Source organism: Notolepis coatsorum (genome assembly GCF_963971535.1).
Source record: "Notolepis coatsorum genome assembly, chromosome: 17".
Taxonomy (NCBI): Eukaryota; Metazoa; Chordata; class Actinopteri; order Aulopiformes; family Paralepididae; genus Notolepis; species Notolepis coatsorum.
The window spans coordinates 100158726-100182367 of NC_140181.1; the positions used below are offsets into that span (position 1 = coordinate 100158726).

A 23642-nucleotide genomic window follows, 5' to 3' on the forward strand; every position below is an offset into this window, starting at 1 on the left:
GGGCTAAAGCATGCGATCCACAGTAGGCACAAGTAACTCACATGAACACGCGCACCACGACACGAGACACGAAGAGAAAACACAGATAGAGGACACATCCTCACTGTCCTCCGATGCTTAAAAAGATGATGAGGAGGAGAACGAGAAGGGAGGGGGGAGAAGAGTTTTCCCGAATATGGAGGGCATGGGAGAGGGGGTGGGGCGCGCTGAAGAGTCCCAAGACGGAGCTTTGTTGTTGGTTCCAGCTCTCCATGTCTGGCAGTAGTTGTATACAGTTCTGTTGTAAACATGAAGGCCGGCGTTCTTCTACTCGAGAGAAAACAGCAGATTTCGGCGGATAGAACCACAGAGAAGTCCACTTCCTATAAATCGGCACACTAACTACCTGCGTCGACCGACGTTCACAGGCCGCGGCGGGGGTTTCGCTCCCGCGTCGCGCTCGGGTTGGGATTCCTCTCTTTGCGAGTGCGACGCGGGGGCAGAATCACCGCCCGTGCGAACGCGGTCGATGATACTCGTTGTAGGGCACATTATACAAGTGGGACAGAGACGTGGGGGAGGGGGAGAAAGGGGGGGTTGACAAGGAAAAGTTCAGGTATCTTTTCCATTGATTCTTAATGCAGTCCTGCATTCTACGGTAGAAGTATTACACTAGAAAAACAAAAGAGTGATTACAAATACACACCAGAATACAAAGAAGAAGAAGAGGAAATTACAGTTGAGCAAATATAGAGGAGACAAAGACGATATCATCTCAACGAGGTGTCCTAAAACCCACAGAGAAGCTTGTTCAACACGTTTAGACATGGTGATGATGGGGGTATGATCTTTTTTTATTTATTTTTTTAAACTGTAACTTTGGATGGTTTCCCTTTTTAAATCCCGTGATTGAATTTGAAAATAAATAAATAAAATAATTCATCCTACTGTAGCTAGTTTGCGATGGACGTGATGCTCTGAAACGGTATCTTCACACATAGCCTACAGCTTCAGATGCAGTTGTGCATGAATCACTTCTATATCAGTAGCTATATATATATATATATATATATATATTATATATAAAAAAAGAAAGAAAGGTAATCCTATTACAGTATCTTTTTTTTTTCTTCTTTTTTTTCAAATATAACTCAAATGTGTTTGTTTATTACACTCATACCCACACAGATGTATACAATTAATAACACGTTGTATGTGTCCCATGCAAGCAGACCTGAACGGTACACTGTATAGTTCCATAACATGTTCCATCTCCCTGCACTATGTCTGCTAACTTCATAAAGGGCCTAAGCTTTTTGTATCTATTGCAGCAACACGCATTCACAAACACACGCTTCCTCACATCTCATACGGTCCCCCATAGAACCTACTGTCCAGTGGTCAGGTATATGATTGTGGCGACCTGGGCAGTGAAAAAGCATTTGGGGCTTATAGAATAATAAAAAGAATCAAACCTCTAAACATGTGCTATAAATTGACTCGTAATCACATTTGTCTCATCATCCTATGTGTCCTTCCTGTCTGCATCTGCATCAATTTGGTTAATTTTGGCGTTTCGTAGATTCAAACAGATTGCTGATGATTACAGGCAATTGTAATTATAGCATGGATACTGGCAGTATTTCTTTTTTAAACACACTGACATCGTAAAGTAGATTATGTTCCCCAGTACATTGTCAGTTGGTCACAGTTAATAGGGTTAATGGGGACATTGAAGCAAAGGATCATCAGTGACTCGATTACAATATTGCATCAAAACAGGTCGACGGTTGACTGTGGCGTCAGACAACCCATGTGGTTTCTGGCAGTTTACAAGTTTTACCATCCCTCGTTAACCGAGGGTTAACTTAATTCCATATCGTGTGCACACAACATAACGTCCAACAATTAGCTATGGCAGGAGTCAGAAATCGCTATTTTCTTTTTTTTGCCACATCTTCCAGAAAATCATAGTTCTATGCATAGTTCTATGGGAGGGATTCAGGCTTTAAACATGGGTAACACTTAAGTTTCTCTATACCCTTATAATGTTGTGATAACTCTATAACAACGATATTTTGGTGTTTGATTAGTTTGCTAAGAACACATTATATCCAACAAAAACAAATCATTGCCAACACTATAAGTATCTATCTCACCATGTAGCAACGATAAGTGGATAGTTTACAGATGTATAGTCACTAGAGTACACTTTACTGCTAGAGAGGAGAAGAGAAATTTAAGGAGTGACCCAGTTTTGGTTCATAAATGGACTTATCTCAAACCCTGCCCTCTCTTCTTGATCAAGAAAAGAGGGCGGGACTTGAGATAGGTCAATTGCACTCAGCCCAAGAATAGACCAAACTCTCGTATATTTTTTTTTCTTTTTTCTCAGCAGTATTTGAGAACTTCCTGTGAGATTATATCCGTGATTCGTACTATCAAAAACAAGGCATAATACAATTCTAATCACGACAACATTGAAAAATCAGCTATCTCTATGAAAACAAGGACATCAAGAGCTCTGAAAGTAGAAAAAGACACATTCACTCTACTAAAACTCACAACTGTTCTCAAATGATCACATGTACAGTAGAATGCATTTTGCCCTCTTGATGAATAAAGACCTCTGAACGGAATGTAGGAGAAACACTGGACGTTATTATTTTTTTCTTCTTCATAATATTCAACTCTAGCTACTCAGCTGAGCTTGTTAGTGCTAGAGTTTTATGGCTTTAGGTTTATCTTATTCATCTATCTATACACATACACATATTGTATAATAAACACAGTAAAATAGACACGGTCGTGTAGGGTGTTGGGTTAATTAAGGTGAAAATAAATTAATTAAAGAAAGACATTTTTAAATAAAAAAACTCCCAAGTAAAAAAAAAAAAGTTAATCAAAGGAAACCCAAGCCATTTTGTGTACAGTTCATCTCTGGGTTGATAGTATAATCATTATATTGTATTTTCTATAAACCTATGTCCAGTAGTCTTCATGCTGTTGTTCCCGTTTCAGTATTGGCACATCTCATAGATACAATCCACTTGTACAGTAGGTGGAATACAATTTGGACATTGATGAGGCCTGTCAGACATAATAACTGAGTGCCTCATTTGTTACCAGAAGGTTATCATCTATAGACTTGGAGTTCCCCCCAAGCGCAAAAAAAAAGAAAAAAAAAATACAATACAAAAATTGGAAAGAAAAACAAACACTGACACTTCAGATAAATAGCAAAATAAAACACAATAAATAATTATTTCAAAAAAAGAAAATCAAATTTCGGATCGGTTAAGATAGCAAGCATGCGGCTATTTTCATCCTACATGAACTCACACACACAGCACTTGACGACACACTTGCTTAAGAACTTCAGGCGTGGAAAGGTTGTTATTAGTAATAGTAATCTATTATAGTATGACTTTCTCTCTCCAGTGACCCTCTCCAGTGGAAAATAAATACACATTTTGTTTCGTTTAGAAAATATACAGTGAATCCTTTTTTCCTCCATCGCGTTATTAAAATGACAAATGACACCCATTTACGTACACAAAGGTATTTTTGCTTTGTCTCTAAAACATGCTCTTATGTACAGTATTTTGTATAAACATGCATTATTAACATGTATGAACTATGTATACTGTATAGGCAGAACTACACAACGATGGGTTGCTTGATTGTTTGCATGTTGCCTTTTCTTTAGTGTTACTGTACTTTATCAACGTAGAGAAGGAAAATAGAGGAGATGAAAAACATAACTTGGAAGTATGGCATCTGTTGGACATCAAATAATAAAGAGATGACTATGTCCGTACCAGAAAATGATTTGATAGCCAACATTCATTAAAATTCCCAAACTTTTAAAAGTTGTGAAACTGTCCAAATGTTTGACTGCGCTTAGATTTCGCATGTTCTTGCACACAATCAAGTAGTATTCTTTTTGTTATTCTGTGACATTACAACATGATGCCTTTGAGGCAACGGAACGCTAACTTCCCGAATAACTAGTCATTCATCTCATTTGACCTGAAATATAACAAATTAATTTAGGGTTTTTAAAGAATTCGGTGGTCGTGTACAAACTGTACATCTCTAGACCAAGTCCATCCTCAAATTCATCTCCCAACAGAATATTAAGAGTGAATGTAAATATTCACGAATCGACGCTGAGCCAATCACATTCTGTGAAGGGATCTGGGGGACCAGCGTTTTAGACGACACTGCGTCAGACTTGCCAACAGGGGGCAACTTGTCTGGCATGCACGTGCCACAGGCAATTCAATCTCACAACATCCAATCACGACAACTACATAGATTCAAAGAACAGAGTCAATTACCACAGAACAGAGTGATATCCAGTAGTGCAATTAGATTCAGCAGTTTGGTAATCTGTGTATAAAACACACATGGATCAGCGCCTTCCCAGTCTATCCTTGCAATCAAATGAGAAACGTAATATCCAACCAATCAAAGTATATACATAAACAATTGAGGCTAAAGCAGATGAACAAATACTGTAAATAAATAAATAAATAAAACAATCCTGTAATGCACTATCCTGCTCTACCAGCAACTATTCATAAAATAAACAAGTAAAGCTCTGGGTTGTTGTTTTTTTGTTATTTTCTTATTTTTTTTAGAGTAGTTCAACACAACATTTTAATTTAAAGTGCTTGAGGAATAAACACATTTGAAGTTAAATCAAATGAAACTAAAAGAAAAAAGAAAATTAAGAGGTACAACATCTCTAATTGGAAGGCGTCCCTGGTAATTGCTTATTTTTGTAACTTGGAAGACTTGTTTCCTTTATGACTGTAAAAGAGACGGTTGACGGGATTCCTTTGAAGTCACGACCCCTGTCGAGTGTCCATGACTAATGACAGTAGCGGTGAACAAGTGAGAGATATAGAATCAGAGGCGTTGGAAGGAGGAGGTGGTAGATAGCAGGCAGCACACGACACCTTGGAAACAGCGTGTCACTGGCGGTTGGGATCATCGAGTTGCTATAGTTACCCACTGTGATGGTACCCGGCGTTCTGCTGAGAGCATAGGTCGCGCTGACGGACTCGCAAACGCTTCCTTTCACTGACAATCACTGACAACCTTGGAATCGACTGACACTCCGTATATATATATATATATATATATATATATATATATATATATATATATATATATATATATGCCATATCATTGATTAAAACAGCAACCTAATACTATACTATAGTCACAAACCTTTTCAAATGGAAAACAACTGAACCGATATTTCAAATCAAGCATATCCTTCTGATCAAGTGGAGTATTTGATTAATAATTAAATACAAAAGAAACTAACTAAATACATAAATAAATAAATAAATAATAATAACCCGTTTAGAAAAGAAAAGGCGTGGCATTTCAGTTTTCTCTCAGTTTTACCTGAGAATAATGGAGGGAATAATGAACCAATCAAAAAAGGCAGTGTGTTTGTGGGTAACTGGATATATTATGCGCCTATCCCTATTGGCTACCCAACTCTAGGAATGTACTTCAAACTAACAGAATCATCTAAGTATGAGAAAGTGGCAGGTGTGGAACATGGTGCACAATATACACCTATAGGAATGAACCTGCTTGTGTTACTTCTCTATCATATGGCAGTATAAAGCATTTTAGTATTAAGCAGTACTCTAAGCAAAACTGTGTCACTAAAGGGAAGGGCTGTGAGGTACAAGATGGATGAATGTATTCTGGTTTTATTCCTTCTATTACTAGATGCCCCACGTTAGTACACCTACTCGTCATAAATAGTCTACACTGGTATTCTTAATAATGTAACCACAACCCCAATACAAAAATATATCTAAAGTAAATCAACAGAGTATCTGTCCATCCTGTAACTTGTCTCCTCTTGGTAGAATGACATGGCTGAATGTGACATGATCACCTTTTTTTCTCCTTCAATATATATATACTTTTTTTTTCTCCCATCATGTCAAATGGTATCTATGTATCGTTTCCACGGTAGAGGGAGGAGGAGAGGAGGTGGGCGGGTGGTTAATCGATCAAACCCGCCCTCTCTTCTTGATCGAGAGGAAAGCGGGGCGGAGCTTGAGATAGGTTAATAGAGTTAAGAGTTGGTAGGTCTGTTGTTGTGTTGTTTTTTGGAATATTAGACTGTGGGACCTGGGGTGATAACAGAAGATAGGTGGGGGGGGGGGGGGGGGGGTGAGTGGAGGTTTTACTTCTTGGCGTTCAGGGACGCGAGCGAGGCGTCCACCTCCTCCTCCGGCTGCAGCGGATGCCACTGGGCGATGGGGCGACGCGGGTTGGCCAGCATGTCGGACCAGTGCTTCAGCCCCGCCCCTTGCGACTTGCTCCCCACCCAGATCTTCCCGATGGCGTCGTTCTTGCCGATCTTGTCGTAATCCAGTACTGTAATCACGGCTTGGATTTTCTAAGGAGAGAAGACAGAAGGCGTTTTTTGTTTTTTTTAAGCAAGACTCTTGGTTTCAAGTGTTGTTTTATTTGTCACATATAATGTACATCACAGTGAAATGCTTGGTTCTGTAGGAGCCCCCTGAGATTGTGCTTCATACAGTAAAAAAAATAGTGCAAAGAATGAAGACCAAACGCTATACAAAATATACAATATACAAAACAAATATACAAAGTACAAAATGCAAACAAAATGCAAAAATGAGGAAAGATTGTGTTACGATTGTGTAGTGTCTTAATCATTATTAAACAGTTTATGATAGGGGTGTGAGAATATGTAGAATCAGAACGTCATTAAGATATAAGATTAACGTATATATCTTTATTAACTCATTCAGCGCCAGCGTGTATCCCCATCCCAGCTGTCAATGGGCCACGCTTTAAAAGATAGGCATTTTCACTGTGCGTCACAATGTTTGCAGAGCTATATCTATATTCTATATTATAGCTATGGAGACAATACTATGGCTCATTTGACAGTCACTATCTCTCGTCCAACATGTAAAAAAGAGTAAATTCTTATACGTGCGCGTGTTATCCCGTGGTGAATATTGTATAGTTTCAGAGTGATCCGGGCTAATTCCTGGAAGCTGAGTTATGGAGCGATATGTGCATTTTGCGAAAGTCGTTTGCGTTGCTCGCCTGGACACATTACTATTTCCAAATCAAAGGTATATAATAGGTATTATGTTTCATCATGAAGGCATCAAGGGGGGGTTGTGATGCTCTGATCGTCAGCAACGGCATACGTTTTGGAATACGTGACATATGATCGTTGCGATCGATGTGAAATCATTGTACGATCAAAGTAGGATTGATGTCATATAGTCCTTACCTTTGCTAGGAGGTATTCCAAAATGAATATTCCAATTGTCTGATCATGATTTCCAGTATTGATGTCCATCGAGTCCCTGACATGAAATGGGACAAAGCATCAAGTGTGCTGGACGTGTTCCAAGTGGCTCGAATTAAGCCTTTCACTTACTTGCCCGGGTACTATTTATCCGCCCGGACCATATAAAATGTGACACAGTGTGAAATAAGGTTTCAAAGGGTAGGCGATACTGCCACCTAGCAGGATTCGGCCGACATTGCACTCTCGAGGTCTCAGAATGAGTCCCAATGATACACCGAGGTCCGTGAGACTGTACCGGTCCCGAAATGACATAAATCATTGTTTCAGACGATTTTTATTTCAAACGTATTCAAGTATTAACATCATAAACATGTCACAACAGCATGTAGAATGCATATTATCATCAATACGTTAGTTTAGCAATAGGTTAAAAGTGTTATTAGATAGATTTAACTTTTCGATTTGGTCAAGTCTATTTCACGAGGGGGACCATTTTGGATATTTTGAACCATGGGAATTGTAGTCTTTTTGCGGCCATTTTGTAGCAGACTTCCACAGGTCTGGTTCTGGAAGATTCTATGGGGTTCAAGGTTCAGAGTTCTGTATGAATTATTTCAATAACTGTTATTATTCGGGATAATAAGCCACAAAAGGTAAAGTTTAACGCTTCAATACCGCCACCTGGTGGCCGATCGGCGAGTTGCCAAAACCGGAAGTCACCGGAAGTGCTTAGTCCGTCCCCTATTCTGTCCGGCCACTCGTTAACGCTCGCGGGACTCTATCCAGACACCGTGCATATCGATCCGTTGCCATAACTCAATAAACAACATGATTGGACGTGTATTAGTATTATACAAACCGGAACTGGATCACCTAGATCAACATCCCATAATAGCGATCTTTTTGCTCCACGCTCATCACCCAACGGTAAGAGGAGACTGGGGTGAGTTTCAGCGTTTTTCTTTACCATTTTCGATACAAACTGCTCTGATCTATATATCACCCATACTACATAAATTATTTAACGTCGGTCATTGAATTATAAACGACCCCCCCCCCCCTCCGGTCAACCGCAGATGATCAGTCAACACGTCCGTGTACAGTTGACATTTTTAATATAGCATGGATCGGTATCAAACTGCATTTGATGATCTAATATATGCATTTATGGCTATATATCACGTTCTATGAAATACTGCAGAAAACGATAAAAACATATTTATACTCTAGAGTCTCTAGACCGTATTATTGTATGAATGTGTGAATGAAAAAGTTAAACGTTCCTACATCCTGAACGATAGATAATTGATGTTGAATGGGCCATAGTAATGTCAATTTAGCAATACAATTTAAAAAGTTATAGCCCTGCAAAGAAGGTGAACATCTGCATAGACAAATAGAGCTGGCAGAGAGGCTACAAGGATGGATATAAGCTCCGGCAAAGAATGGGTTAAGGGGATGCAGACCAGAGAAAGGACTTTCGTCTTGTTTACATCAGGGTCCCCCATTTTCAATTAATCAATTCTACCTGGTCATCCTTCCCCCACCCCCTCCATTTGTGTCACATAGGTTATAAGGCGACCTCACAAATAGTCAAGGTCCTTGACTAAATTCTCCCGGCCAGAGAACGGTAAACCGTCGGTAGTGTGATAGTAAAGGGTTAACCTTCTGTAGTGTGGCAGTGAAATGAAACCTCTCCGGTTTCCACGACAACAGCACTTTCGCTGTTATCTCGCACTCAGGTTGGGCTCCCTTCCACCCGACATGAGAGCAAAAACGGCCACCATGTCAATACGTGTCGACACACAGGCAGTTAGCCAAGTAACTTACACATTTTGTTAATTTAAGAATTCAATTTCAAACAGCCTAGAGCTCGAACCACACTTAAAAGTATGTCTGTGTCAGTTAAAGGAGTGAAACTCTGGAACAATCTACCGGATGAAATAAAAAAAAGAGCAGGAGTATTTTTAAGTTTAAAAATATGTTTAAAAACAGGGTTCTAGAATCTTATAGTCAAATTTAACCTAGAATCTGTTTTCTCTACCATGTAACTCGGGTATTGCAGATTAAGTAGGGATGCTCGATATTGGCTTTTTTACCGATACTGATATACCGATGTTGTCCAACTCTTAATTTCCGATACCGATATCAACCGATATCAACCGATACCGATATATGCAGGGTTTCCCCCCCCCAAAAAATTGAATAATTTCAGGTAATTAACATTACATATCTCTTGGAATTAGCACAACATTATGCATACTTTTGACAATAAATAAAATCAGAATTTGTTCTTACTTGCTGGCCTGGATAAATAAAGGTTATAGAAATGTAAAAGAAATAAAAAAAAAAAGAATTTGAAAACCGATACCGATATTTTCCGATATCACATTTTAATGCCGATATCGGCCGATAATATCGGTAGGCCGATAATATCGGACATCCCTAAGATTAAGTATTGATTTTCCTATGTTGGCTTAATGTTCTTTTCGGGATCGGTTTTTGTTGATTGTTTTATTTAGCAAACTTTAACTTTTTTGCAGACTTGGCCTTTGTTTTTTATTTGTTTTTGAATTAGGGGTAGGTTGTTCTATAAGCCATTTGGCTTCAAACCTATCCTTTTCGCTTGTTTATTTGTAAACATTTCGAAAAATCGTCCACAGTACCCCCATCTGCTCCAGGGGGATCTCGAAGCTGAAGGACTCGTTGTAGTAAGGGTTCAAAGTGTTCTTCTTCACAGTCGTCTTCTTCTTCTTCAGTTTCTTGCCCATCTGCAGCAGGTTGATTTTCACGTAGGGATCTGCAAACAGAAACGAAGGCAGAATTTCATGCATTTAGCAGAGGCTCGCTTGTCCAGAGCGACTTACGGCAAGCGCAAAAAAGTATAATGGATGGGCGACGGTGGTCTCAGGAGGTAAAGCAGTCGTCTGGTCATCTGGAGGTTCCTGGAGGTTACAGCACTACGGTGCAACGCGGCCGACCCGGGTTCGACTCCCGGACCCAGTGATCTTTGCAGAATGTCTTCCCCGATCTATCTCCCATTCCTCCTCTCTCTCTACCGGACTGCCCGGTAGCAAAAATCAATAAAAACCTACAAAAACATAACATTTAAAAGTATGAGGAACAAATTATAAAGCGCTTTGGAGAAAAGCTGCTATATAAATGCACCATTTACCAGTTCAAAGGAGCTCAAAGGGGATTCCGGTGGAATAATAATATTAAAAGAAAAGTATTTAGTGGTTAGTCTACTCTACATGGTCCTCATTGCCGGACTGTATTGAATGAGGACAGTGTATTCAAACTAAAAGTGCTTATTCCAAACCAAATTCCTTTTGCACTTCCCTTGGCTAATTAAATATTTAATTTAATATAATTTCAAACTTTTATTTAAACTCGAAAGGCAACTGAGGTCTCCCTCATTTACAGTCACGTCAAGTGTACATACAGAAATGAGGAATTTTTTTTAAAGGCATATAAAATCACACAGCATATAAAATCATAACAATAAGATAACAAGGATAACAGATCAGGGCCCTGTTCCTCGTACCTGGCTAACTGAGTTAGCCGGATAATTTTCAGCATAGCTTGACTTAAGCCAGACCTTTCCGTTCCCCGACGCTCGATTGTCTAAATCACTATGACAACAGATCAAAAAGTTTGAACCTGGTCGAGGGCAGAGTTTAGTTCAGTTAGCTGGATAAACCATGGCCACACCCTCACAAAGAAATGCCAGCTCGCTTCCTGAAATAATTCTCACAGTCTAGATCCCATTATACCATTCTGAATTATGTTTTTGTGCTTCGTTTTTCTAGAGGGGGCTTTTGAAATGTAAAATAATAGACCTAAAATGCTGATACTAAATTTACTTTGTCCTAAATAATGCATGTTATATATACGGCGCTCGCAAGGTGCGATATACACATTATGTGGTTATTTTGATAACGTGCAGCATTGCAAATGTGAATCCCGCGTCGATGTTTTTAATGAATGAAACCTATCGCTCGTTTGGCTCTGATTCCTTTCATATTCTCCGCTGTGGATGTTTAACGGAGCGCCTGGATTTTGTTTCATTCAAGCATAAATTGAAGTCTTCATGCGTGGATTGTGGATATGAATTACGACGAATCTGAATATGTGGATTGTTGAATTGTCACTGTCACTCACACGTTATTGTGATATTGTAACTGGGATTAAAATGTTTGAGGAGATGCGCTGTTTGATTTGATGACGTGGACGTGACTTGAGAAAATGTATGAGAAATTGCAAGCCTTTGACGTTTTGATGAATGCATTTGAGAAAATGCATTCATCTGTTCAAGCACTGTTAGTGTTATCTAATGATGAACAAGAAGGTGATTAACATGACTGGTGTCACTGGTATAAACGAAAGGTTAATACATTCAATGCATGTATGGATGATGTCCGAAACAGATTAAAACCTGATTAATAGTGAAACTGTAGCTCCCTCCAAGCCTCTCTTATTTCGGGGGTCGAGCCTTGAAAACATTGGGAACCATGTATTTATATATAAAGTACATGATACCTAAGCCGAGCGCATACAGTACAGATATCCTCATAAGTATCTATTAATTTGTATCAATTAGATACTCTTTGGGCTTGTTTGTATCTACTTATTCTGAACGAGTTTAACTAATTATTTTCGCTAGCAAGATCTCATTTGATTATTCATTCCATTACCTACTGCCAGCAGGCACATTTAAAGAAATATAATCTGATTGATTGGGGTAATGAGGGACTTAAAATTTGCCTATAGATTATGCATTTAACTTGTCGGCGAGGCTATTGAGCCGTACTGTATTGTACCCATTCTGCAATCTTTTAATAAAGTTTTAAATGAATCAATCAATCAATGCCGTTAGAAAATCAGGATTTCTGCGATCGACATCTGCAGTCTTTTCAGGTGAGGCGGCCGCGCGCAATTATCCTGAGTATCAAGTCTGGTTCGAATTAACAAGACTGAATCAGCGTTCGAGGAACAGGGAAAGCGCGGATTCAAACATCGGGTTAATTGAATCTGGATAATGGGACTTTTGATCGACTTAGTTGAACCAGGTACGGGGAATAGGGCCCAGTTAAAACACGTACGACTTGATTGACAAAGGTTGGAGATGAAGGTGTTAAACTCTGCAACAGAGGGGATAATCTCAAACTTTATGGACTGTTGGGAGGGCGGCAGTGGGTTCGAGCCCAGCTCTCCGCATTGCTATCAGCTTGGCTGGTCGTTCATACTAATACAATTGGCAGTATTAGGGGGTGGGAAGCTGATGGGTGGGGATCGGACGTTGTGGACAGCGACTCCTACAGGTCGGTTGGTGCGCCTGCGCAGCAGAATCAGGAAGCGACGGGGGCGGCGTGCCCTCCAAACGCAGACCCCCGACGCTGAGAGATCGCACTGTGCAGGTGAAAAGATGCGACTGCTGCTTCCTCGAGTACCGGAGGGGACACGTGATGTAAGGCTTAGTCCACATTGCAGCCGGCTTGTGGGAGGCATGGCCTAACAGCGTTCGAGACAGGGGAGGGTAGAATTGGACGATACGAAAAATTGGGATGGGAGAAAAATAGAAAATGGGAGAAAAAGTAGATAAAAATAAAAGGACTGTTGGAGTTCATTCCATGAGCTAGGTGCTAGAGGTGTATCATTCCAATAATGATGTTGTACAAGGAGGTAGTTTACCAATAAGGGCCATACAAATGTACAAATACCAGTGTTTGTTTAAAATGACATATCTCTGCACTGCTGCTACAATGAAACTCACTCACAGCAGACTGAGTCAGTGTGTCTGTCTATTAAGATATATTTTGTAGCAAAATTCAAAGAAAGAAATCTGTGCAAAATCTTACACATTGTAGCTTTAACTAGATACATTTTGGTTTTAGTTAACTATAATAACCTTGGTACTGAGGGGCAAAAATCATCAAGGCAAACCCAACTACAGCTTAACATCCAGAGGATGAAACCAGTCTAATCGTTAGATACACCAGTGTTAAATGTTTGGTTGCAGTGCTGCAAAACACCACCGGATGGCGCCAGTGCAGTGCAGCTGGAGGGAGTGAGACTGCTGCATGGCGGGTACTGCAGCGTCAGCACGTGAGAAGAAGAGAACAGACCTTAATGGCTGTGCTGACTGGCACGCTCCCTTATACAGTCCACCATACCTCCCAACACACCACCACCCAGCACAACAAAGGTTCATAATAACGCTATCTACACATTTCACACTATCCTAACCCAAATAGTCAACCGCTTCTTATATATCTTTTTATATATTGATTAGTAAGATGGTACATAACTCCATATACATAGAGAAAATAGCTTACATGACAGTTTTCCAATTGGAATATACTGTATATTGTGTGTGGGGTGTGGGATGAGTCTGTCTGTACCACATTAATCAGTGCTTTGGAAGCCTTATGGCACTGCGAGCGTGTCACACACGGTTAAATATGGGAGAAAGAGGAGCCATATTCAATCTATGTGACAGGATACTTGAGGATGCCAACAAACAATGTCTTGCTTCCTTTACCTGACAGTCCGCCCACGTCCATTTTCTTGAGATTCTTGGCTTCCAGAATACAGATGGTGAGCTTGCCGGCGGTGGGCACGTAACGCAGGGATATGCAAATGTCGCCCAGCTTCTCAGGCTGCGTGAAGGATGGGAGAGTAAGTAAGTACATTTTATCAGAGCAGAACAAGTATGAAAGAAGAGGTCTAAAGCGGAAGTTATGCAATGTTTCAGCGTGAGGTAAACAGAGACGGACACATGTAGCAAACATCCAAATGTTACAAATCAAAATGGATATTATTGTTGTCATCTACAAATATCCTTTTTACATATCTGGAGATACTATATCTATATCTTTTTTTTTATCCACTTTTTCTCCCATTTTTCTATATTTTCTCCCATCCCAATTTCGTATCATCCAATTCAACCCTCCCCTGTCACGAACGCTGTTTCTTGCCTCCCACAAGCCGGCTGCAATGTGGACTAAGTCATACATAGCACAAGTCCCCTCCGGTACTTGAGGTAACAGCAGTCGCATCTTTTCACCTGCGCAGCTCGATCTCTCAGTGGCGAGGAGTAACGCGTGGGAGGCTCACGCTGCCCCCGACACTTCCTGATTCTACTGCGCAGGCGCACCAACCGACCTGTAGGAGTCGCTGTCGACAACGCCCGATCCCCACCCATCAGTTTCCCACCCCCTAATACGGCCAATGTGTATTAGTACGGACGACCAGCTAAACTGAAAGCAAATGTGGAGCGCTGGGCTCGAACAGGCGAGCCCAGCGTCTCCAGATTTCGTGGCGAGCGCTTTGCCCACTACGCCACGTAGCCGCCTACTATATCTATATCTTTACATATTCCTTACTTACTCTTTGTGATTAGCACTATACTCAGTAGTACTAATTTGTATATTTTATACCCAGTTTAATCACATGTACATTGTATATTATTACTATTGTACTTTACTGTTACATTTGCACTCTGGTTTGGATGCCAACCAGGGGCGGGGCTAGGGGGTGGCTACTTGGGCTCAAGCCCCGAATGTTTTCTGAAAGCCCCGAATCTAAAACAAAAATTATATATATATATATATATATATATATATTCTTTTTTTGACAATTAATCATTGTTACATGAAAATATGTTTGCACCAGATTTAGCAGAAGCTAATTTCCATCTGTAGTCTATCCAGCTGCTAACTGTATTTGAGTGAGTTAAGTCTTGGTGTTATGGTAGACTCAGACCTAAGCTTTAAATCACAATCAACAAGTTGACAAAAACATAATTCTTCCACCTTAGAAACATAGCTAAAGTACGGCCATTTATAAATCAAAAGGACGCTGAAAACCATATCCATGCTTTTATCTCAAGCCGACTCGACTACTGTAATGCACTCCTTACCGGCCTCCCGAAAAAATACGATGATAACTATTTTATTGCAATGCACTATTGCATTATTTTATTCTATTTCTTTCAAATGTTGAGATTTATTTATCAAAACACGAAAACCTTATAGAACAAGGCAGGTGGAGCATGACTAAAACAAAAATTACAATTTTGGTCACTTTTGGTCCTGGCGCTCAACATTTGGCGAGTTAACCCTAGATCTTAGATCCTAATATGAAAAACGATGTGATTTAATGTTCTATGTCTTACCTTGACTTTGTCTATTTCACTGCTATCTATTTTATGCTTTATGTCTGCACTTTATGCATTGCTCTTGATCTGCCAATGTTGTGCTCATTTTATGCCTGTCTTTTTTTACTGCTGTGAAGCACTTTGAGCTGCAATTCTTTTATGAATACAGTGTATTATTATTATTATTATTATTATTATTATTATTATTATTATTATTATTATTATTATTATTATTATTATTATTATTATTATTATTATTATTATTATTATTATTATTATTATTATTAATTATTATTATTGTTTGCTTCATTAATTAAAGGGTGTGAATTTAAGTGTTCTCTAGTGCCTTTTGTCCGCTTTAAGGTGGTGGTATAAGTTAAAGGTTGTGGTGTCGAAGTAAAAAAATGCAGTGCCCGCTTATGCGGGCACCTATCTGGGCTAAGCCCCGGGTCTCCTACATTCCTAAATCCGCCCCTGATGCCAACCCTCTTTTTGTTGTACTGTACTTGTGCTGTATAAGGACAATCAATCTGAATCTAATCTAATATGACATGGAAGCAAGTCAGTCCTGTAACGCTCATTGCTCCTGTCCAGCTCAATGGGTAGAGCAAGGCACCAACACTGTCAATGTTAAGGGTTTGATTCCTACTTGACTCGTGCAAAAAATGTATTACGTGTCTGCATTGTTGGGCACTTCAAAAGAAAAAACACGTCCATCAAATGGTATACTATAAATTACGCCATGTTCTGTAAAGAATGTGGCATAAGAAATGGCAAAAACTCCAAATATGTGTGCATTACTATTTCATATTTTCCAGGTTCCAGGTTCCAAGTTAAAAATCTATTCTAGACAAAGGATACCTGATCTTTCATGTGGAAACAAAATCCTAACTATGCCAAGGGGGGTAAAAATAAACAAATAAAAAGCTAAAATATGATAGGTAGTAAAATGTTAAGTGTGTCTTACATTGTCTTAAGGTTCTCAAGGTGAATATGGCATCTATTACATTATTTAAAGTCCCCATGAAACGGCTAGCAGAATGCTATTTGATTTGATGTATGTGTTTCCTGTAAAAACAGGAATCTAGGGAGGGACTTGTCATGGATATTGATTGGCGTTTACAGTAACCAATAGCGCAGAATTAGCTAGCAAACTAATAGACCACTGCACTTCCGTGTTACATTGAGCTCATGGGAGAGAGAGAGAGCGGGGGGAGAAAATGAATGAATGTGGATGAGAGCCTTGACATTAAGTGGTTGTAGCAATAGTCCAATAGACCTTTATACGCCTGAGTCTCATGAACACGGAGAGTAGACACCGCTCCCAAGTCGATTGGCACTTCGATTGGCACTGGGAAAGTGACTATAGCTCGGCCGAGGAAGTGCCGATCCACTTGGGATTGGTCTCTCCGTGTTCAGGAGACTCAGGCGTTTAAAAATCTATTGGATCATGTCTCCAGCACGCCCACAGCCGTAGCTACAACCACTTAATGTCAAGGCTCTCATCCACATTCATACATTTTCTCCCCCCGCTCTCTCTCCCATGATTTCAGAATACCGGAAGTGTTGCAGTGGTCTATGTTAGCAACATACATTAGCAACATTATGCAACATTAGCAACATTAGCTAGCAAGCTAACATTGAAACATTGTCCACAACGCCAGTTTCCCACCCACGGCTCCCCTCCCCCTAACCCAGTCAAACGAGTTAGTATAGCGATGAGCCCAAGCCTAAAGGCAATGCCGACTCCGGGAGTCGAGACCGCAGCCTCTTGCATTGGTAGACAAGCGCAATCTCCGCTACGCCACCTGACCGCCGAATTTTTACCTTTTTGACACCAAATTTTACTTGGTGGTTCTGAACAAAAACACTGTTAATTTACAGAAGCTTTTTTTTTGTATGTGTTTTGTCATTCATGGGGTATTTTATGTGAACATTCTTTTAAAGATTTGCTAAACTAATTATGAAATATTAGCTATTTTAAGATAATTTATTTTCTGTCCATATCCATTGTCTAACATTTCTTTCAGATAGGATGACATTTATCTTTTCCTCCTATTCAATAGTAGTACCTCCCTATCTGTTTGGCGCATTTCTCAGGGGAATAGTGGTTCATCTGCTGTGTATCTAAAACCTGACATGGATGTAGTGTGTGTGGGAATAGACTACGTTCTTCTATAGACTGTCATTATGACCTGATTCCCCTTTTTCTACCTATGGTGGAAATTAACAGTATTTTCCTTTCCTGTTTACCATAAATATTATTATAAATAAATAATAATAATAATAATAATAATAAAAGAAATAGGAAATAATCCAATGACTCGCCTCTTCCTGGTCCGCACTCTCCAGGTCCCTCCACTCCTCGATGGGATTGGCCAGATCCAGGGATTTCATGGGAAACTTAAGATCCCCGATGACGTCATGTTTGGAGAAGCGGTCGAAGTCGTAGACTGACATCACCAGCGTTTTCCCGCCCATCTCTTGGAAGGGAATCTGGAAAAAAAATTTGGCCACATTATTAATAACGCAGACTCTAAGCGTTCATTAATTCATTCAATCTTTATTTCAATACATTTTCAATGACGTCGATCATACATGAATTACATGATAAATACAAGAAATATACAAGAAATGCAAACATAATAGAGTTTGTGCAATCAATGAGCACAACTGCAGATTATGGTGATTATGGTTGGTGATTATTAATGATTTAAAAGTATTGAGTTTTAGAGTTAGTTTCAGCATAGAAGTTAACCCTGTAGAGCCGGAGGTACCGCAAAATAATCTTGTCCTTGATACTGCATGTGGGCTTAAATGGGGGAAATGGGCGTTTCAACCAAAAGCCAAATGGCTAACACTAAATGACTGGATGTTGAGCAGAGAACGCGCTGGCCACGTCGAGTGACTTGATCCGCAATGCTAAGCTATTTTTGACTATAGTGATTTTAATTGCCACATTGAAAATCTAAATCCCCTGCCTTTTCAGAGAGAGAAATGTACATCAGAGAAGGCCTTGTTCACAGGACCACAGCATGCGCGAGCCGCAGATGAAGCTACTGTAGGAGAGTCACCCGTGAGAGGTCTGTACTGAGCAGATGCATGTGTGTGAGGGCTGATGTGTGGTTGAAGCCTGGAGCTTGCAGCAGGTCCAAAGCCTGCCTTAATGACGTGCTCCCTCAGCAGTACGGCCCCCTGCATGTCCTTGACAAGGTAGAGCTATTTCAGTGCTATTTGAGTGCTGCGTCAGCAGACAAACAAAAGAGAGGTGGCCTTGTCCTTTAACTAGATTCCACATCACCATCTCTTTGGTCGACACCTTCGGGGGGGGGGGGGGGGAACTTGCAGGGAATAAACATGGGGGAGGCGGCGTTCAGTGTTGTATCACAGTGTACATCATGTTCATCACAGTTTACATCATCTTCATCACAGTGTACATCGTGTTAATCACAGTATATTGATTGAAAACTTTATTAACATATTGCAGAATGGGTACAATACAGTACGGCTCAATACACAGAATTGTTAAGGGGATGCAGACCAGAGAAAGACTTTCGTCTTGTTTACATCAGGGTCCCCCATTTTCAATTCATCGTAACATATGACATACATGACATACAGGTAGACAGTACTGTTACATCCAGACATTTATGACATACAAGGTATACAACTATACAGTGTATAGTATACAGTACTGTTTAAGAGACAGCGTTTCTAAAAGATAGTATATACATTTGAGGGGGAAGAAACTGTACATTGGAGGGGGTTGGGTGGGGGTGGGAATACATCATGTTAATCACAGTGTTATCATGTTAATCACAGTGTTATTATGTTAATCACAGTGTTATCATGTTAATCACAGTGTTATCATGTTAATCACAGTGTTATCATGTTAATCACAGTGTTATCATGTTAATGACAGAGTTATCATGTTGATCACAGTGTTATCATGTTAATCACAGTGTTATCATGTTAATGACAGAGTTATCATGTTGATCACAGTGGTATCATGTTAATCACAGTGTTATCATGTTGATCACAGTAATCACAGTGTTAGCATGTTAATCACAGAGTTATCATGTTAATCACAGTGTTATCATGTTAATCACAGTGTTATCATGTTAATCACAGTGTACATCATGTTCATCACAGAATATGAATGAATGAATGACATATTTTATTTCGAACATGATAACAAAACAAATTTTTTTTTAACTTAAATTATATAATGGAGAATATCGACATTACCAATAATTCTTCATTCTTAACATTGAAAACAACATCTAGGGATGTCCGATATTATCGGCCTACCGATATTGGCATTAAAATGTAATATCGGAAATGATCGGTTTTCAAAAATGTTTATATATTTTTTAAAACATTTATTTAACCTTTATTTACCCAAGCAAGCAAGTAAGAACAAATTCTTATTTTATTTATTGTCAAAAGTATGCATAATGTTGTGTTAATTCCACGACAAGATATATGCAATGTTAATTACCTGAAATTATTCAGTTTTTTGGGGGGGGGGGGGGGGGGGCCCTGCATATATCGGTATCGGAAATTAAGAGTTGGACAATATCGGTATATCGGTAAAAAAGCCAATATCGAACATCCCTACAACATACAATAAATAAATAATATCAGTATCCATAATGTAGTATAAAAGAAAAAGAAAACAACAGCTTAGAATCCAGAAGATTGACAATAGTCACCTCCCCTTTCCTCTGTTTAGTAATTTATTAATATCATTCCTTTATAAAAACAATTTTAATAGAGCAATATTTCTGCTTTCCTTCATTTTATCTTCTATCTAGCTCATTCCACACAGTTACTCCATAGGATGATATGCATCTGCTCCTGAGATTGGTGTGAGCATAACGCTTATCAAAGTTGCAGTTACCGCTCGTAAAAAGTTGCAGTATACATCATGTTAATCACAGTGCTATCACAGTGTACTGTATCATGTTAACTCATTTACTGCCTTAAGATTAGGAAATCCTCAGCTCACAGTCTGCCCCTAGAATGTTGAGCCCTCAGCCTGCCTTGTTTATTTTACAGATTTCCCACCGTTTATCACCGTCTTTAAATGGCTCTAGTGGGCTCATTTTCTAAGCTAGCGTGAAGATACTGGTACCCTATGAAACTAGAGATCTTGAGGAATCCAAAGCTATGACATGCTAGCTTACTGGCAAAGGGGTAGATTTAGCTTAAAAGATAAGCTAGGAGGAAATGCCATGGGCACGGCCATTTTCAACTTCCCTTGACTTCACACCTCAAGATATTTGAATGAAAATGTGCTCAATAGAACCACAGAAGACTCCTATTTACAGCCAGGCTAATGTATGCTAGTCATGTGCCGAATTAGGCATAAACCAGGCATGCTTAATTAATAAAATGCGGTTTAAGTAACGGATAAAGCCCAAGGCAGGCTAGCGTAGTTAGAACTCTGGTGAATCCTGTTATCTTGGGGCAGGCTCGAGGCTGTGGTGATGGTCGGAGCGCAGGGCAGCTCATGAATTAATCACAGTGTGCATCATGGTAATCACAGTTTTTAGCCAAATGCTCAGTGGCAGCAACTGCGGTTACAGTGTTTGAGGAGGTAGCAATAGCAGAACAGAAGCAGTGATAACATGATTGTAGTTTAATATATTTGATCAACCTATTGGCTATAACTTTGGACATGATAAAATAATATTATATTATATATTATATAATATATTATATATATCAAAAATCATTCATTCACTGAGCATTTATAGGAAGAGTGGACGTTTTGAGTGAAGATTGACGTTCATCATTTCAGTATCTCATGTTCAAGCACATGACAACTTGAAGAAAAGTCAGTCTTCACTTCACAGTGACTTTAATGCAATAATGTACGAGCGTATATGACTACATAAAAAAATGAGAGGCTATGTTTTCACTTCACTATCCACCAGAGATACGGGATTAAAGGCAGCATATGGTAATGAACGGAGGGAGTCTACAAAGTGAAAGGGGTAATTTCCATTATAGTGTCTTATCTCAGACGGCAGTGGAATAAAAGGAGTCAAAGAGCATCGCTGATGCAACACTCTCTCCAGGCATCTCACCGTCTGGGGCCGAGCGTGACCCGTGTAGCTACTAGCTTGGAGGGCATCTGGATGGTTAATTATGAGTACTGGGGGTGACTGACCACACTGACCACATGTGTAAGTGGTCCGACTTACCTTGAAGATGAAGGTCTCGTTGAAGACGGGGTTGAGGGTTTTCTTGTGGACTTTGGTGTCGAACTTCTTCTTCTTGTCCGGGAGGACGAAGACTTTGACGTACGGGTCGGAGGTGCCGCCGCTGTCCATGGAGAGGAGGTCCGCCGCTTGGAGGATGCCCACGGTCAACTGGAGGGGTCAATAGGTCAATCGGTCAAGTGTCAAGAGTGCTGGTCTAGGATCAGTGTTCAGGTCATTATAGACCGTAATGCACCGCAGTGCCTCAGCCATCAGACTCTATAACGTACCACTGTGCCTCACTGCATCACTGAGCACAGGGTGCAGTACTATCTTCCTTTTACAATTTTACACTTACTGTATATTTCTGTATATTTTTACTAGATATTTTATATTAGAACATAGGAAATGTATATCCCGGACCGTATTTTATTCTTAGGCTTATTGTTATTCTTATTCGTGACTTTTGGTTTTGTCTACCCAAATGTTTAGTGTTTACTGTGAGTGATTTGTAGTGCCAAATTTCCCTCGGGATGAATAAAGTATTTCTATTCTATTCTATTCTATTCTATTCTATTCTATTCTATTCTATTCTATTCTTTCAGATGCTTGCTAAATGCAGGCTCAGAAACACCTTTATTCTAGAAGAGTATCCTTTCACCTCATATCAACACAGGGAACAAGCTACTGTCCAGCACGTCAGCATTTATTAGACATTTTTGGTTATGTAAGTTATAAAAGTTGATCTGTGGAAACTAAGGTTTTTGGAGCTTTATTAACCTGACAAAAAGCATACATCTATTTTATTCCAATGTTCACAAACATTATTTACATACATAAATAAACAACTGCAAATACAATTAAAAACTAATATTTATCTGTTATTCTTGTATCAATCCCCATTTTTATTTTCGGTGGTGGGGCCAATTTGTTTACATTTTGGATCACTGATCGGCCTTTAAAAAGCACACAAAACTGTGTTTACTGGCTTTCTTAAACCTCTGATCGACTCGGGCTTGGTTTTACGTGTTTGGGAGACTCACAAAAAACCTGATTATGACCATGTCTCTACCACAACGACAGCCCGAGCTGTGAGTGAATTACGCAAAGGGGAGCGAAGTCTTTATTATATGCCTGATGTGCACTGATGTCTTTATGCTACGGATATATTATGTGACCAGGCACAGATAATAGGGTCTTGTTCATTTAAATGTTACTTGTCCTTTTGGACAAGTTATGTTTTTGTAGGTTTTTATTGATTTTTGCTACCGGGGCGGGCAGTCCGGTAGAGAGAGAGAGAGAGAGAGAGAGGAGGAATGGGAGATAGACCGGGGAAGACATTCGGCAAAGATCACCGGGTCCGGGAGTCGAACCCGGGTCGGCCGTGTTGCACCGTAGTGCTGTGTGCGGCCCCAGGGGTCTTGTTAATTTAAGCAAGCTTAGATTTTTTTTCAAAATAAGCCATCACTTGTACAAATCGGGCGGATACTTTTCAATCTATGTCTTATTAACAAAGATGATAACACAATAGCCCGTTTTGAGCTACAGAGCTTCAAAGGGGCTGTTGGTTGTTCTATTAAGATGCATGCAGAACTACAAATACCCACTGGCCTTTGCCACCCAACCCCTCCCCCACCTAACACCCTTTTCAGGTGAGAAGCATTCACTGGTAGGGGGTAGGTGCGCGAAGGTTACCATAGCTCAGCGTATGTACGCTGTCTCTACGTGTTAGGTTGTTAAATTGCTCGTTCTCCGCATGATATAATTAACCAAATGAATGCGCTCCGCAGATCGAGTCAGTTTTCTCACGTTGCATATTACAATAAAGTATTTGAGCACTTTTTATGATATAATTAGGTTTTCCGTTTCTTTTCTAGGTGAAGATAATTAATTTATTTTTTATTTTTTAGCATTTATTGTTTTTCATGGTCAGACATGACCGACAAAGGGGGAG

General features: G+C 39.7%; 1 protein-coding gene across 1 annotated transcript in view; it reads right to left on the reverse strand.

Annotated features, from left to right (window-relative positions):
* Positions 1-6205: 6205 nt before the first annotated feature.
* Positions 6206-23642, reverse strand: part of LOC311243573 (synaptotagmin-1-like) — a gene marked incomplete at both ends in the record, with an annotated part of 25914 nt that continues 8477 nt past the window's right edge. The window contains 5 exons of the mRNA XM_084332841.1: positions 6206-6421; positions 9985-10118; positions 13863-13980; positions 17808-17975; positions 21692-21859. Of these exons, the coding sequence (XP_084188967.1) occupies positions 6206-6421; positions 9985-10118; positions 13863-13980; positions 17808-17975; positions 21692-21859 (804 nt within the window). The remainder of the gene's footprint in view (positions 6422-9984; positions 10119-13862; positions 13981-17807; positions 17976-21691; positions 21860-23642) is intronic.